Genomic DNA, 18324 nt, shown 5'->3' with positions numbered 1-18324 from the left:
CTCCTTTAATTGACGTAAGAGGACCTCAACCGAACCAAAGACCTTTGAGAAGTTTGGTTGCTTGAGTTCAATGGTAACTAGCGGAAATAAAAAAATAACTAAGAAATATTTATTTTACAAATTATAGTAAAATTATATTTGTGAACGAACATTTCAGACAAACCTAGACTGGGCGCTGAGTCTTGTTTGCGAATCCCTAAGGGCTTTTTACAACTCTCAATCATTTCATCGGAATCGAACTAGGGTTATAAATATTCAAAATGCTTAAGCTTTCAATAAAAAAGTTCAGCTGTTTTTAACTGACGATCAAAAACAGTCGTTAAAATGAATTTTATCATAAATCCAATAATGGATTTTGGGTCCGAGACCCTCAAAAAAGTAGATGAATAAAACACAGTATACTTTTAAGAATAAATATATTAATTGCAATTTTAAATAATACTTGAGATCAAATAGATAAAATAATTCGTGACTTAACCTATAAAATGCAATAGCACATGTTTGGCTTATTAAAAACTACACATTTTAAAATAATCCTTTTACTAAAGTAATCCAAATCATCTTTTTACTAAAGCATTCAAAATTAATTGATTACTATTTTTAAATAAAACTTTATGGGTATTAAAGCGAATTTATTATTTTACTTACAAAATTCCATTATTCCAGGTGCACAGTAAAAGCACTCGAAACAAGAATATGTATATATATAATATAATAAATTCGTGTTTATATCTGTTAATGAAGCTTTATATAAATGTAGTTCTCGCGTAAACCAAAGACATTATAATCTATTTGTATGTCCAATTGTAAAATACCGCCAAATTTGATTGTCTATGGCGGAGTCTACTCTTATGGCCTCAACTTCGAAATATACTTAGGTTTAGTTATAAGCCTATAATATAAATTATCAAGTCGGCTTATGTAATCCTTTTAAGTTTTCGAACCTTGTTTTGCAACATCATTGTTATCGAAGTTCAGTTTTAAATTATTGAAAAACGGTATTACAAAGATGTTCAGCTAATGGAAACTCGAGCCCGTGACTGTTCAGATTGTTAAAACCATTTGACCGGCATTTTACACTTGATACGCTAATTAAATCTAATGTGCGGAAGCTTCTTTAGTCTCACAGTAGTGTAAATCGCAATATTCTACTTTAAAATTATTAAATTTCTTATCACGTATATTCGAGAAATGCTCTGCTGCTTTATTCCGTTAATACAATATCTAAAGCAAAGCGGAATATTTATTTGACGACTAAAGCAAGCTTTTCCTTCTTCCCAACTCTAACCTTCCAGTCTTTCGTATAGCTGGTGCTAATTCTGAGTTACTTTAACGCCAATTAGTTAAATACTATTGTCACTTGTTAAATTTCACTTACTAAGTATTTAAATAAAAGCAAGCAAGTTTATAAATTACGCAAGATTAATCCTGTTAAGATGTTTTATATAATGCATTTTTGACTCCTGTAACTCAATGTTAACCAAAATTAGCACCGAGTTAGTTAATCTAACAAAACTTCCAGACTGTCCAACATTTTTCAAGTATCTTTTAGACCTAAGGACCTAGAAAAACCACTGACGTATAAGTCCGATGACCAAGGGGCTACCATAGACAACAAAAATTTCCTTACATACATTTTTATAAACTGAGAAACATTTGTTTGAATGTCTTTAAATGCTTTGATCAGAAAATCAATGGACCAAATAATTACCACCTGTGCGAACTCGATAAGATATCAACAGACCGATCAGCGAGTGTGCACAGCCACTATTATATTATTTTTCTACTTTTGACCTTGTCATTTAATATATGGTAACCCCAAAGCTCACTCATATTTATTCTATTTCGCATTTGCCATCACGACTGCAATGTGACGAGTCTTACGATGGTAGTTGTGATGTAGACCAGAAGAGTCCCAGTGGCGCTCCGCTAGCTTCCCTCCGAAGGATTATTGAGCTCGCACAGGGAGCTTGCGCGCTTCATGCTAGGGAATAAATTTATCGAAAGCTTAATTAGATGACTTTTTTATTAAGCTTGATACCAGTAATACGGTTTTTAGGTAAATTAGCCAGAACTGTATCTCAAAGATTACTAAATATATCTAAACATAATTGGTATATCTTTGTTGAAAATTAAATTATTTAACGACAGATTAATGTTCAGTAAAGTCATTTAAATATTTACTAACTTTAGTAGCAGTTGACTTCTAATGGACGACTGAGTAGGTACCTACGGCTAGTAATAGTTCCAAAAATATTTTATCAGTTTTTTCGATCTATGAATTTATTGTATATCAATGTATATTTTTTAAACCTACAATGTACAAGAACTCATCGGAATAGGTAACATATCTACAAACTATCAAAAACATACTAAATATAAGAAATCTAAGCAAGAGCAAACATTACTTACCTCATTAATTATATGATATCAGGAAATCTATCTACCAAACATGTCGAAAACTCTCGAGAGGAAACCAATGATTAATTCTAAAACGTGGGTAGACACAAAAAACAGATATTTGAAGGTAATCACAAAATCTGAGTCAAAAATTAACTAGTGATTTCCCTCAAATTGCCTCTTAAGCATAAGCTAAAAAGCGTGTTCTAACCTCTCAGGATCAGTGAAGTCTACGTCAGGCAAGGTGGCAGAATGTCGGCCCGTTAACCGATGATAAAGTCTGGCAGAGGATCGCTTCAAGGATTCGCGTAGTTTCACAAAACTTGCGCTGCGCGACACCTCGGGACCCTGCCCCGTGTTATGCAATTTATAAGGTCAAACAATAGACTACAAAGGTTTGTGCTCTAAAAACGCTAGAGATTTCTACGTGTGTACGCTACGCAGAACTAAAGGTAGTGCGTCGATCTGATGTATTGCAAAAGCTCACTACTTGTTCAGACTACTTAGAAAGTCACTGTATAAGAAGGAATAAAACTAGTGAACTTAAAATTCTAGGGGCCGGATTCAGAGGGGAATCCGAGGTCCTGGAGAGGAGGAAATCAATAATAAATGTATGATGATACTGAATTTGACTTTGTGACCCCTGAGCCGAACACTAGATCTGCTCTTGCAGGTTTGTTTTGATCAGTGTGTTGTTATAAGTACTATAGATAATTCATTAAAAAACTATAGTGCTTTGATAAGGATACATCTTTTAACTTATTCTGTAAAAAAAAAATCTTTTACTAACATGCACTATTTTGAAAACATCTTTGTTTTCCCATTACGTAACCTTAAAAAAACCTTCACCACTTTAAGACATTTTTCGTGCGTATAAATTGCATAACACCAGACTTGTAAAGAAAACCAAAAAGACTGTTATATAAATATTTATTAACAATTAAAAATTATCATTCATATTGTGACATGGGATTGAATATCAGAGATTCGTTTCTTTCAAATTATTGTCGTAAAATTTAAAAAAATCCGATTACTAAGCGTTCGCAAAATATCAATTATAAAAATACAATAAAATCTATTTTATAAAGCTTACACCGAAATAACACTACATTGGAATGAAAAGACTTGTATAAATATTAAAACAGATAAAAAATCTCGGTTGCATAGATAATAAATGGCAAGCGGGCGAATTTGTCATTGATCGCCATCTTGTTTTTTCGCGCGCTTACTTTTACAATAAAATCACATGCATAATACATTCAACTATAAAAACGGCAAAAAATTTAAAATAAGCAAAATAATCGTTGTAACATACTCATATTCACAAATAAATGCAAATTCGATTGACGTGGTATGATATTAAAAAATCCGTCGGACGGTACATGATTTATTGATTGCAATATAAAATTATTTTTTTTATTATTTTTTTATCGCATGCTAATAAATTATCTACGTAGACCCGCCCTTTTGCGTTTGTCTTAGGGTTACCATGCTTAAATAAAAAAATACTACAAAAACAAAAGAGCGGGCTTAGTGGCACGTGAATTCTCTCGATGAGCAAATAATCGATTGATAAAATTCCCTTTGTATCACGAGTCCTTATTCTAAAACTCAAGCTTGAAACTCGTACTCATAATGATTTAATTTTGGTACATTTAAGAGAATTCACGTGAGAAGCGAGTGAGCACTTAAAATAAACTTAATCTAGGCTAGGTCTAAATCTAGGCTACTGGTGGGGCGAATTCCCTGTGATACCTAGCGCATTGAAAAGTTTCGACTTTAAGTTCATTCGTGGCTCGTTTGCTTGATTCGTGCCCTATGGACAAAATAAAAACATAAATGTGCAAATCAAAATAAGCGTGATCGGCAACACAATACAAAACCACAATTTGGGTTGCCAGAAGCGGAGCCGAACAACAATCCACCTTTTTAAAGCCATAGAAACGCCATTTCAATTCATGAAGATTAAGTTCGTGTTCTAAACAAGGTTTTGACAGTTCAACAAGGATGTTTTGGCAATTGACATTTGACAGAAGCATTTTTTTGGGTGTTATGATATAGCCCCATGACCCTGTGATTGAATCGACCGAAAATAATTTTTATTCGGCAATTCAATTAGTAGTGCAGTAAAACAATTGGTGACAAGATTAAAGCCTGGTTGAACTCCACTATCAACTAAAGTCAGATTCTTCTAATATTTTTTCATTTAGGGTAATTGTGAGTCTTGGTAAATGGTCTTGGAAGATGGTTACATCACCAGCCAAAATTACAAGATTCTTTATGATACTAGAAAATTAGGTTAAGAACAAAAAAGCACATTTTTCCCACTATGCCGAGATTTACGTGCCAAAATAAACTTGTAGCGCTGTACCTAGATAATGATTGCTCATTGCTGAACATTTTAAAACATGAAATGAGATATCCCTCCATAAAACTAAATCAGTATTACAGAGATTAAATACTCTTTCGTCTCTTTCTGCCACTTGGCATGTAGTGTACATGCCAAGTGGCAGAAAATCGTTATGAAAAGAGATAGAAGTATGAATAAGCAATGTAACATCTAATAATACTGCTTTTGTTGTCGGGCCTTCAAGTCCCCATGTTTAAAATTAAATAAAATCGCGTATAATATATCTTATGGTATTTCTTTAAACATATGAGTAAGAATCCACTTAATTCTATGTATGATAAGGGTTATGTTGTCATGGAAAAAGTAATTAGGACAACGTGGCAATGGAATTTGGAATGTTTAATAAAATGGCGTTATAGCTATGATATTCTCGCTCCCAACAGCAACAAACTCCCACAGACAAAGCGTGGACACGACACAGTGCGATTTGCAATTTTGAAGAGTTGCTGGTTTAAAGTTGAACTAGTTTTATTTGTAAACGACTTCGGTACTTTAAAAATCTGAATTCCAAATTAAAGGAGAATATATCCCCGATAACTTTTGACTTAATTATGTTGGTAATATTTGGTAACTTATATGAGAAGATGTGAAGTCACTTATACCACATAAAATAACTTAGTGCTTTCGCCATCAGAACTTCTGATTTATCAGCGCTTAAAAAATAATATTGATTCAGAAATAATATAAATTAAATATGTAACGCTGCTCGATAACGAACAAAATGGAGCACTTTTAAATGCCTTCATTGGAAATAAGAGATTCATTTTATAATGTTGTTTTTAAATAAACCACTCAACATAAACCAGCAACGCAAACACAACCAATAAAGCACACTCAACCGACCGTAATTTCTTCGTCGTTCTGTTCGAGCGAGTCGCGAGCTCGTCCACGTCCTCGGGACTGCTTCATCACGTCCAAGGCCTACACATATGTACGATCATACCTATCTGCCGTGTGTGTAGACAGACCATTTGAGTACGCATACTATTACTAATACCCTACTAAGTTAGTAATAATAATCAAAAGGAAAATCATCAGAAATTAATTAAAATCGGTTCATAGCTTTTTATTCTTCGTAAAACGAAAGGTTTTTGCTAAGTTCGTCATCCAAGCTGTTAATAGGGAATTTATGTTTATCCGTAGGTAAATGTAATTTTAATTTTAAGGGAACAGTACTTAATAGTTATTTTCAATCAATAATATAAAATTTAACATTGAGAGAACTACATTATATACTAAGGGAGTATTGAGTACGTATGAAACGTAATAATACATATGAATAAATATATATGTATACAGATTGAATATATACTAAAATTCATTACAAATATGCAATATCATGCATACATAACTTTATGTGGGGTTAATGTTTGAAAACGTATGTTCTTGAAATCTATATTTCTCTTACTAGAATTAAAACATTATTTTTAAACCAAAAATCAATACATCTTTTTTAAACTGAGTTAAACTTTGGATCATATTCAGTTGTAGAAACACAGATTTCATAGCGTATACGACTTATACGCTGCACTGCGTATACGTACAACGTATACAACGTCCACTATGTATGTGTGTATATGTTGTTACCTCTTTTCGGCTACGCAAAGCACAGTCTTCGAGTGTTTCAGCTGCCTCGTACTTGCCCTGACGCCGGTAGAGGGCGCCCAAGTTCTTCAATGTGGTGGTCACTGTTGGAGAGTCTACCTGAAAATCAATTGCATAATATGGTTTAATTTAAATTGAATTAATGCAGTACAAAGATTCTGAGCCACTGGAAATTATAATTTAGTAAGATCCTAAATCAGGGGCCTCATATCCTAGCGGTCTTATTAATTGGCAGCTACGTGAGGAGTACCGGGTTCGATTCCCGGTTCGAGGGCAAGTTTTAATTTAATTTAAATTTGTTCTCGGCCTTTGGGAGGGTTGTGCGGTACCGGGCGAGTGCTTAAACCGTACATGGAGGACACGGTCGAATTTCTAAGGCAAGCACGAATTATAAAAATCTTAAACTTGACGCTGGCTAATGCACAAACCGTGCCATAAAAAACATTGAAATTACCTTGGCAGCCTTATGCCATCCACCATATTCACCATACGGAGCATTCTCCTTCTGCAAATGTTTGTTTTCCTCTCGCTCTTCAGCCACTTGCCAGATCGGCTTGTTGTCATCTGCACAATAGTTTATATTAGTGGATTGTAATCGAATTAAAAAAGAAAGAAACAAAAATGCCTTATAAGGACATAAACTGACAATATTAGTATTTTTTTACATGAGTTCTATGCTAACTTATTATAACTATGAATATGTTTTGAGTATGCAGATTTAATGGAATATTCTAGAACAAATAGCTCACGAATAAATTATGCAATATTTTAAACCGATTCAATATTGTCAACTTAATTCCATATAAGTAAGTGACACAAGTTGGAAAGGCGTGACACAACTGGCAGGAAATTAGAAGTCATAAATGCTTCAAACAAATCGGACTCATAAAAAAAGTACATAGTCCGGTTATTATACGCTTGTAGCACTATAAAACCCTTCCTACCTGTGCCACTGTTAATATACCAATCTTGTGTCACTCACCTATTAACGATGTTAACAAGTCATCCCCAAAATAAAATAAAAATATAAATTTACAATCAATATATTCAACACATACTATATATTTTTATAAAAGGCACATATTTGGCAATTTCGGCATCGGATTGAAAATATTTGTATAATCACATTCACTTTGGCAATATATATATTTAGTGATTTAAGAAGTATTCGCACTTTTATTTAGTGTATATATATATAGATATATGTGTATAGAAAAGTTCTTAATATATTAAACAGAAAAACAGTGGAAATTTTTACAAAAATAATTCAACATTATATGTCATTATCAACGAATACTTGTCAAATCAACTAAATTACGACTATCACAAAAATGTTTTTAATTAAACAAAAGCATACGTGATAGCCGCTCAATTACACCACTTGGCACTACGAAACATGCGCTCCGTAGTCAAATTCTCTTAAAAATATATAAAAATTATTTTATAGAATGAATATCTACTTGAAAATCTGTTTGCAAATATATTACGACGTTGTGCAGTGAAAGCTGATCATTTAATTGTGTAAATAATGGTAAAGAAGTATGTCAAAGTCAAAGGTCAATGTCGCTAGTGTAGTCACAAAGGCAAACACACCTCTTCTTCCTCTACACGGTACGAAATCAGATAGGAAAATCTTTTCGGTAGATAACAATAGATGTTCATTCTATACGTAAATCACAACACATTATATCACTAAGCTGCAACACAATTCATTTGTACACACTTTTTGGGTTTTTTTCTTTTATTTGGAATAACAAAATCATAAGCTAGGAAGCCGACATGAAATTGCGAATGAAGACATATTTCTGTTTACGTGCTACGCAGACGATGTCTAAGGATCCGGAATACTAACTGTTCTGACCGACACGTAGTACGTACGTAGTAAAAGCTGGTATTTTGATAATAATAATAGAAGATTTATATGTATTTAAATGTTTTTAATAAATCATCTTCATTCACATTTCTACTTAAAATTAGGCAAGAAAATCTACCGCTACTCAAAACATTCGAGTTTTTACCAAATGCAGAAAGAGATCTAAAAATATAATCAATGAAGACGATCTACAACAGTTTACAATATTTTTTTTAGAACAGGGGCAAACGGGCAGGCTCATCTGATGTTATGTGATACCGCCGCTTATGAACACTCAATGCCAGAGGGCTCGCGAGTGCGTTCCTGGCCTTTTAAGAATTAGTACGCTTTTTTCTTAAAGGACATGAACATTGCATGTCTATTAAATTAATTCGCGATATTTGTTTTAAAATAACTGTTGTTTGACATAGTCATTTTGTATGATGATTTGCTATTTTAAAAGAGTACCGAGAGTTTTTTACGCCGGCTTTTTCTCTCAGCCTACACCCTCTGTTTTCTTTGCCGATGAGTAGGGATGTCTACAGCTTAAAATTTAGTGACGTGGAATAATTGATACGTGTATCTTATATTCCATAGTAAACATTATTTTATTAATTATAGTTATACAAAAACTAGATATATTTTCGAAAAATAACTGATCTCTTATTGAAAAATTTAGTGGGGTCTAATAAACAGTTTATAAATTGCCACCGATCCGGGCATTTAGTCAATATGCCTTAAGAGTAGTGTATGTAGAAAGTCGAAAACTAAATTTGTATGAAAGTTCGTGTTGACAAAGGCCCCCGGTCTGTTTGATCGCAATCTCAGAAACTAACGAACGGATTTTTGTATGGAGGAAGGTTTAGGTGTATCTCAAGCTAAAGCGGTAGGTATGACATCATGAGTCATTATGGTTTTACTGAAATATAACGATTATTGCTGAAGATATCGCAAAAAATCTAGCCCAATAAGATAATTTTTAGATGAAATTTTTCAAATGAAACGTTGTATCTCGTCTACATTGAATTGAGTATAAGAAATAATTATTCTATGGTAATAAAATTTTCAATTAAAACATGCAGGTAACTCAGTTTCATTCTAGTACAAAATATAAAAATATGCGAACAGGACTTATAATCTGGTGAATAATTGGGAGAGAAATCTTTAAGTAGCAGTTTTTGTGAACCAAAATATTTAAAAAACGCGTTAGCAATTGAAACACTCCCATGCCTTGAAAGAGCAGGTAAAGCCGCGACACTCATGTGGTTTTGAGAAACTTTATATTTTATAAAGGGTTTGCAAATGTGCACACGCAGCATAATATACTAAATAGCGTAAATAGAGTCTATAACTCCCGACCATCATAACCTTTAAATATTAATATTTTTTTAAATAATAAAATGAACTGTAAAACATTTTTTATATTATAAAATATCAGGAATATCAGGCCTTTTAAAGTTTTCCATCCCAACCATTGATTATGCTTTATACCTGTTTTGATTAACTTTAAAGCTTTAACTACACTATTAACAAAAATATATTTTTTAAATCAATGAAAATTATATAAATTTGGATTATAATTATTAATAATCTTAACGGCAGAGGCCAGCAAATTATGCTGAAATTTATTCGCGAGAGTTAAAATCATAAATAATATAGATTACCGGATTAAAATGGAATAAACTAAACTGTAACTAATTAATCTGCGACCATACTTCGAGGTTGAAACACACTTTTTACAACTTTAATATCAAAATATTTTGTAAAATAAATAACATTACTGAAACATTTAATTCCAATTTCATTTTTATTATTTGGTAATGCACTTCTTGCACTTTACCCTTATGTTTTCTTTTTTTTTAGTATTATCCTAACTTGGAAGAGAGATCGCTTGTTAGCGATAAGACCCTAATCATTTATATTATTTATTTTAATTTTAATGTAACGAAATTTAAATAAATAAAAAATTGCGGGCCCCTGCCAAAAGCAATATACGCCAATTAAATAGGTATCGAATAAAAAACTGACGCAAAGTTCCAATTTATTAAATTAATAATTATCTATATATTCGAAAACGATTTCATAAATCAACTCATTTAAAATTATTAATTTGTATATGTCATATTTGGTGTACATATAAAAATAACTGTTTCACTAATAATTTGCTATCTATATGGAATACTTTGATTAAATAACAATAAAAAAATATATCTTGTACGTTAATAAGTAATTGTTTTATTCTATGGGAATGCATGTTCATAATTAATAGCTAAGGGGACGATTTGTTAATGACCTTATTAGGTTTTTTTAATGACTGTATATACTCTGAAAAATAAAAAAAAAACTGAAAAATTATGCAAAAAAAAAAAGTTTATCACATTAATGCGTTTTTTTTAAACTAAGCAATTTTAATTATTAATAAAAAATGATAGCTAATGTTCAAAGAGTTCTAAGATTTTTTATAATAAAAATTAAAAATAAATAAACATAAAAAAAGTAGTCAGGACTCACCATCAATAGTCCCGAATTCCCTTTCGTGGGCACGAGTCAACACTTGTTTGTAAAGAGTTTCGGCTTCCTTGTATTTGCCCTGGAATTATTTACTTTTTAATGACTATTATAGGCCAAATATTGATTTAATATTTGGCCTATTGAATAGTCCTAATAATATATCCTTTTGTGCAAGTTTTTAATAACTATTATTCGTCAGTTTTGAAGGATATCTGATGATAACCACATAATGTTATAACTAAGAAACAAAAACTTTATTACATATAATAAAAAAAATGTGCAGAAGACAAAGTATTTTACTTGGATTTTCTGTGTCCGGGGCGGGGCTTCTTTTAAGCTAGTTTCTTATTAACCATAAATAATAGAAAAGGTGATGATTTTAATCACACAGTATTTATTATATCTGTAATTACTATGCTTTATCAAAGTCTGTGTATGTGATACAACTGTGATAGATATTTCATAAATTCTCTTTACGAAATTTTAATTTAAAAAAATAGCGTTTCTATAAGGTTATTCGCCCTACTGACTCTCTCTTAATCGCTCTCTCCTTTTTCTTTGACAAAAACGCTGCACATCTTCGTGACGTTTTCTTAAAAATTTAAACGCCTAAAGAAATTTTACTTCAAAAATATCACTTCTACTTTAATGTCTAAAAAGCCCAGAGGCGCTACAACTCTGGGCCTTCAGATTTTCGTGATCGTTACGTTTAGTACGTAAGCCGGCCTTTGTTTGAAGCCTATTCCTCACAAGCGAGTAATAAATGGGCTAATGTTACCTGTTTGAGATAGCAAGAAGCGAGGTTATTCTTGGTCTTAGCCACGTTGGGATCGTCGACTCCCAACCTGCCTTCATAGATTTCCAATGCACGCTGGTAGTACTGTTCCACTTCTTCGTATTTGTTCTGAAATCGTATGGCATTTTATGGTCCTTCGAGACGGAATTTTAATTTGTATTTTAAACAGCTACAGATATATTGTTGCAAAGGTATTTTCAAAGGTATTGTTTATATCATATTCTATTATTTCATGCTCGCCTACTTTGTTCAAGACATCAGAAATCATTAATAATCATTAATTTTTGTAACCTGTTTTTTTATTTTTATTATGTTTATGTTTTTGATTAAGGTAATAAAGTATAAATAAATAATTTTCATGAATAAAAAGTATGACGTTATTTCCTGTAGAAGAAACTGTACCTGGTTTTGACAAAGTAGTGCCAAGTTGTTGAGTTGTTTGGCGACATCGGGGTGATCGCGACCCAATACATTCTCGCGGATACATAAAGCCCGCTTGCACAACGGCTCGGCTTCACGGTACTTGCCTGAAAGATATATTTGTCTGATATAAATACTCGTGCAGACTTGAAGAGACTTTTGAAGGAAGCTAGTGAATGAATTTACCTCGTTTCCCATACAAAACAGCCAGATTATTGAGCGTAGCGGCAACGGCTGGATGGTTTTCTCCGAGGGTCTTCTCACGGATCGAGAGAGCGTCGTTCAGAAGATTTGCTGCTTCTTTGTATTTACTTTGATCCCTGTACATTACCATTCAATATTTACTGTTTATGTTATGGGGTTATAATCACATATTTAATCAAAATATATGTATTTTAATATAGATAACACTATCTTATGAACATCAATAAAAAAACATTTAAATGAAATGCTTTCAAATTTACATTTAGTGTCAGTTCTTAAAGGACATAGAACCTACAAGAAGAACTGGCAATAAACTTTGCAACTCTTTTTAATCGGCAAGTTTTAGATAATAAAAAAACGAATGTTTAACCTCTATTTGCAGTAAAAAAAATATATGAGCACGCGCATAGATATATATGAGAACACGGTACTATTCAGTTGAATCAAGGTAGATATAGATATTATATAATATAATTTTTGTTACTGAATACCAGAAAAACTAGCCCACTGTTTAGAACTAGGTCATAAAAACAATAAAGAAATGGAAGAAGACCGAACGATTTTTTTGATTATATTTTTAATTGATTTCAAAGCCTACGTTATTACAATAGATTTTCTTTTAAACTGTTTTCCCAGAAATCATCTTTTTTTATATAGAACAGGGGGCAAACGGGCAGGAGGCTCACCTGATGTTAAGTGATATCGCCGCCCACGGACACTTAATGCCAGAGGCTCGCGTGTGCGTTGCCGGCCTTTTAAGAATTGGTACGCTCTTTTCTTCAGACCCTAAGTCGAATTGGTTCGGAAATACTTCAGTGGGCAGCTGGTTCCGCATAGTGGTGGTGCGCGGAAAAAACTGTCTTGAGAAACGCTCAGTTGTGGAACGGCGATGTCTCTGTGAGCTGTGTTTAAGTGACAAAGAAAAAACTTCACCTGTAAACCAGCGCCAAAATATTAAGCATAGTGGCGACATCTGGGTGATCATGTCCGGAGGTCTTCTCCAGGTCTTCCAGGGCCTGTTTGCACAGAGGCACTGCCACCTCGTATCTGCCCTGAGACGCGTATTGGATCACCAAGTTGTGCAATGTCCGCAGACGGGCCGGGATCTCGTACCCCGCGTTCACCTGCTGCGCGAATTGGGATGGCGGTGTTGGAGACATCGCTGAAATTATTAAATAACGTCTACGTGATTTATTTATTATATGTTTTTAATTTATTAATTATTGTTAACTAGAAGTAGATAAAACACCAAAACCACACAAATTCAACTAAAGAGTTAAAAAAAACGAAACGAAAACATTACAACAGAGAGAAAAATTATGGTCTTGAGTTCGATTTTTGGCAAAAAATGATTGTATCAAGTTGAAAAGTTTTAAAGGGCATCACCAATTTTTGGTTGGCCGAAACCGAACGAAAACTGGTAATTGATCATAAACTCGAAAAGTAAGAAAAAGTAGAAAGCCATAAAATGCCAGAATGAAAGGGTAACTTACACTTATTATTCCTGTTATCCTCGTGGTCATCATCAGGGAAGAGATCCACCATTGGATCATCCCGCTTGTTGTCAGTCTGTCCGCTGCGGTGATTATCATTTTCCTCGGTTATGTCGCTATCGTATTTACTGAAAACGAAAAAAGTATTGTTTAAATTTAACATCAGTTGCATTTTGGTTGATAACGAAACAGATATGATAATAAAACCTGGGTCCCGGATTGGAAAGATTGTTGATTTAAAAAAAACCTCTATCGGATAAGGGATCGTTCAAGTATTACGTCACGCAATTTTTTGAGGTTCTTGACTCCCCCTCCCCCACATAACGCGCCGTAACGTTTTTCTGTACTCAATAGTAAAACGTTTCGTGACCACATACACCGCCTCTTTATACCTAAAAGTTACCATTATGTGGTGTAAAGTAATGGAATGTCAAAAATAATATTAACAATAACGCGTAATTCAATCCCCGCCCCGCACCGTAACGTTTTAAAAAGGACCCCCTCCCCCCCAAAATTCGTTACGTAATACTTGAACGCTCCCTAAGTCGAATTTTTGTAATAAATAAAAAGTTTAAAACGTTAAAGATGTTTTGTCTTCTTCCTTTTTATATTTACCGTATAGAAGCCATAAACTCCAGATGTTTGTTCTCCTCTTCCAGCTGTGCGACACGCTGTTCTGATGCCTGGAGCCGCTGCTGGGCAGCAGCCAGCTCATCACGCAACCAGGCGTTTTCCTGGCAAAGGCGTCGCACCTGGGTGCGCAGCTTCTGTTTCTCCGCCTCAACCGATTGCAGGTGGGAGGCGAGGGCCATCATCACCTGGAATACATAATAAAAATTGAGTACGATACGTTGGTGTATACTTATCGATACATTGTGTTATCTTCTCAAATCCCAGGTCAACGAATTAAGAAGCGCAGACCATAAGGATTTCGTGTGCTGATTCCAAGTCCCCAGTTTAGATTGCAGTTGGGCGCGCTGGCGTCGTTCTGTCTCTCTTGCCCTCGTAGTTATGATACATTGGGGGAACGTCCGTCTCTCCCGCTCTCTTCTTCGTGTAGCTTATTGTTCAGTTAAGCATACGTCTGAATTCGTTGGAGCGACTGCCACTGGCGGCAATTTGTGTCGCAGAGATTGTCTTCAGAGCGCCCATAAGTTGTGCTACTAACCTCTCCCAGGTGGTCAAATTCATGTAGTTGAGTAAGACAATGTTTGCCGAACTGCTGATCTTATATAAATCTTTTTTCGGTATCGAATTAGAGCAAGTACCTTTTAAAACTCAAGCCCTCGTTTGTTCAAAAGAAGCAATATCTTATTACTTGCATAAAACAATAGATATAACTTATTGATTCGATAACAGAATTTAGTATAGGTAAATCGGACTAGAGGTATTAATGTCACAATAGCTTTGTTCAAATTAATTTCCGGTATTTTCGCTTCTGTCATTACTAAGTCGACAAACAATTTAGCTCGCAGACAACCCCTTAAGTTCAACAACCGGAGGGGGCGGCATCCTTTTGCAATGAGCTCATTACGTGAGCGCTCTTAATAACGATTGCGTATACAATATTTGTGTTTAGTCTTACGCACTTTTAATATCAAGACCCCTTGTCTTTGTATGCTGCCTAGCTCTTAAGGAGTTGAAGTTATTTTTAATCAATATCATTAATTTGATTGATGCACACATATTCGTTCTTGTGACGAATGTTGAAATGGAAAACTTGAAATTAAGATAAGTATTACTAAATGACCCGGCAAACATTGTTTTGCCATGTATATTATTTACAGGAAACATTTTATTAGTTCAATAAAAATAACTAACTAAATTTATAAAAAAATAGGGGTTGATCGTAGAGGGGTGAAAATTAAGGGTTGTATATATAGTGTATATGTTAACGTAAAATTGTAAACACCGTTAGATTGTAATCTATCTCGCGAGATTATAAACTGTCGAAAGATTGTGAACCTCAGCTTACTGCTTACAATTTAACGTATTATTATTCGGTAGATTGTACTACACTAACTTAGTTATCATTCAAACTTCTTTGGTCAATTACAGATTAATTTTACTTTCCAACAATTTCATATAACTACCGAATAATAATACCTTAAATTGTAAGCAGTTCGTTGAGGTTCACAATCTTTCGACAGTTTACAATCTCGCGAGATATATTACAATCTAACGGTGTTTACAATTTTACGGTGACATATACATACAGTAGTCGACAACTTAGAAATTCCCTGGCTCCACCTAGGCGGCTGTTACATACTAATCCACTTTTATAGAAATTCGATAGAATAAGCTGTGTATTTTTAACTGCACTTCATAAACTAACAGATAGCAAATTTTGATAGGAAACCTGACATTATAAAATAAGTTACAAAATTTAATACAATTAATGGAAACCGATACTGAAAAGAATCTTAGCTGTATATTATGCAGTCATTTTATTCCTAGATATTTTCTTTTTAATACGTGTGTCTTTGTTAAGACATGGGACATTACGATCTAGCTATCTTAAGAAATTGCATTACATATATATTTTTCCTTGTATCTGCGAACCAAGTAAACGTTAAAAGCCCTGAGAGCTCATTTCCGCATGTCCGAATGTTTTCACCGCTTTAGCTTGGTTTAAGGTCAACTGAGTCATGTACAATGTTGCATGCAATGTCAGGGCTTGAACAATTTAACAACAAATATTCTTGTCGCTAACAGATCGCCTCCGCGGCCCTGAACGACCTGGCTTTGGTTCATCATCAATAGATAAATTGTCGAAAAAAGTTGCATCCTTTGCAATATATCGTCATGATCGTAGAACAATGTCGGATTTGAAAAATCCAAAACCCACTTTTTATTATATTTGAATACTACATTGAGTAAATATTACAGCTACATTAAAAAAATCCATGTGTTTTAAATTTCAAATTAAAGTCGGTAAAGTGACGGATTTGATAGATGCTCATCGAAGCATGTGATTTTTCTAGAAAACTGTGTAATTTAATGTTATTATTTTTATTTTGTTTCCAAACAAACCCTGCTTGTATGACAATTTTCATAATTACAGATTATGAATTAAAAAAGTTATGACAAAAATCTAACATGATTATATTATTTTGAAATAGCTACCCTGTAAAGTTTACTATTTGTCAGATCCGTCACTATTCCACGACTACTACGATATGACGAATGCAACAAAACTTATACTAATATAGAAAATAATTAAAATCATTTACATGATCCTTTGTACGTAATTACGTTGACAGGTATATTCAAGAACGCGCCCTTTGAGTATTTACATGAAAGGCATTTAATTGTTATTGGACAAAGGTACATGACATAATCATGTCTGTCTACGCGTATTGAACTAGAGATGACCAATCATAAAATAACAGAAGTCCTTACATTCTCAATTGATCTGAGACCCAAGAAACGGTTATTATCCGAAAAGCTTACTACATTACTATTTTGCAGAGGTACGAACAGACCACCAACCTAATTTATGTTTCTCTTAATTTTGTTTAGTTATCCACTGACAATTTAAAAATAGCTTACAACGTGCCATCATTTTGAATATTAAAAATTAAGAAAGATTATAGTCAATTTTTACGAACGTTCATAAAGTAGAACATTATTTTAACAAAATACTTTTGAATTAATTTAGCAAAGATTATTATATTATCTACGCATTTTTTTTTCTACGGTGGAAAGAGGAAACTGACATGGCTGAGACCTACATATCGACTATGTTTCAGGTAGAACAATCATAGGTTATGATAAAAATTAAGAACAAAAATTGTTTATCAAACAGATTTCTTTATCTGAGGTCAATACCATTATAGAGCCATATAGATATTTAGTCATACAATTATTTACCTAAAGCAGTGTTTCTCTACCTATCTTGTGGTATGCCCCACCTTGGCCTTCCTAAAATACTTATGGCAGTGGAACATACATAATTATTAATATCTATTAGAATTCTAATTTAGAAATTAATTTAAGATACTTAAATTATAATTTCAGCTTTTCATTATATATAATATATTATTATAAAAATTATTATATTTAATTATAAAAAAAATAAAATCGAAAAGCCCTGTGGGGCGTGGGCGCTGGCAAACACTGGCCGAAATAGTTCACGCTACGTGAGTACCAGGTCACTAGCTCTTATCTACCTCTATCGAGATATAAGGTGCTATTCGGAACACCCTTTGAGGCTGGCGTCAAAGCCTGTCCTACTTTTCCTTTATCCGAAATAAACCGAGAATTTCACTTGAGATAAATAGGTCTCACTTTTAATAATCCAAGTAAAACTAGTAAATGAGTTTTATATATGTACTACCGCCACATTAAGTTGTAACACATTTAAGTTGCAATTTATGAAAAAAAAAACATATTTAACCTCTTTTTCTTTGTATACACATTTCATTAAATCTAAACCTAAGAATAACCTGTAATACCGAAACCTCAAGTTTCTCCAATTTTATTAAAAAAAAAAAAATACATCTTAGCTAATTATACAGAGTCTCCAATAAATTATGTTGTATTTTTCATTTATATAACACTCAAATTAACTCAAAAAGTAAAAAATGATTTATTCATATAGGTAACACAATGTACACTTATAAACATTCAA

The 18324-nt window shown here is 33.2% G+C and overlaps 1 protein-coding gene across 12 annotated transcripts in view; it reads right to left on the bottom strand.

Moving 5' to 3' along the window:
• Nucleotides 1-1657: 1657 nt before the first annotated feature.
• Nucleotides 1658-18324, bottom strand: part of LOC125051491 (kinesin light chain) — a 39428-nt gene continuing 22761 nt past the window's right edge. For 3 of the 12 annotated variants that reach the window (XM_047651808.1, XM_047651804.1, XM_047651805.1), the window contains 12 exons: nt 14307-14509; nt 13692-13819; nt 13132-13360; nt 12181-12314; nt 11977-12101; nt 11557-11682; nt 10779-10857; nt 6870-6979; nt 6398-6514; nt 5654-5731; nt 2612-2748; nt 1658-1984 (listed from right to left, as the gene is read on the bottom strand). In XM_047651808.1, coding sequence (XP_047507764.1) covers nt 1930-1984; nt 2612-2748; nt 5654-5731; nt 6398-6514; nt 6870-6979; nt 10779-10857; nt 11557-11682; nt 11977-12101; nt 12181-12314; nt 13132-13360; nt 13692-13819; nt 14307-14509 — 1521 coding nt within the window. In that variant the 3' untranslated portion in view covers nt 1658-1929. Of the gene's footprint in view, nt 1985-2523; nt 2749-3313; nt 4217-5653; nt 5732-6397; nt 6515-6869; nt 6980-10778; nt 10858-11556; nt 11683-11976; nt 12102-12180; nt 12315-13131; nt 13361-13691; nt 13820-14306; nt 14510-18324 lie in introns of those variants that run through there. The other 9 variants (XM_047651807.1, XM_047651811.1, XM_047651806.1 and 6 more) reach the window with 9 other exon arrangements.

The sequence above is a fragment of the Pieris napi genome, chromosome 8 (genome assembly GCF_905475465.1).
Source record: "Pieris napi chromosome 8, ilPieNapi1.2, whole genome shotgun sequence".
Taxonomy (NCBI): domain Eukaryota; kingdom Metazoa; phylum Arthropoda; class Insecta; order Lepidoptera; family Pieridae; genus Pieris; species Pieris napi.
The sequence above is the reverse complement of the archived record's forward strand: the minus strand, read 5'-3'. Positions and strand labels throughout refer to the sequence as shown.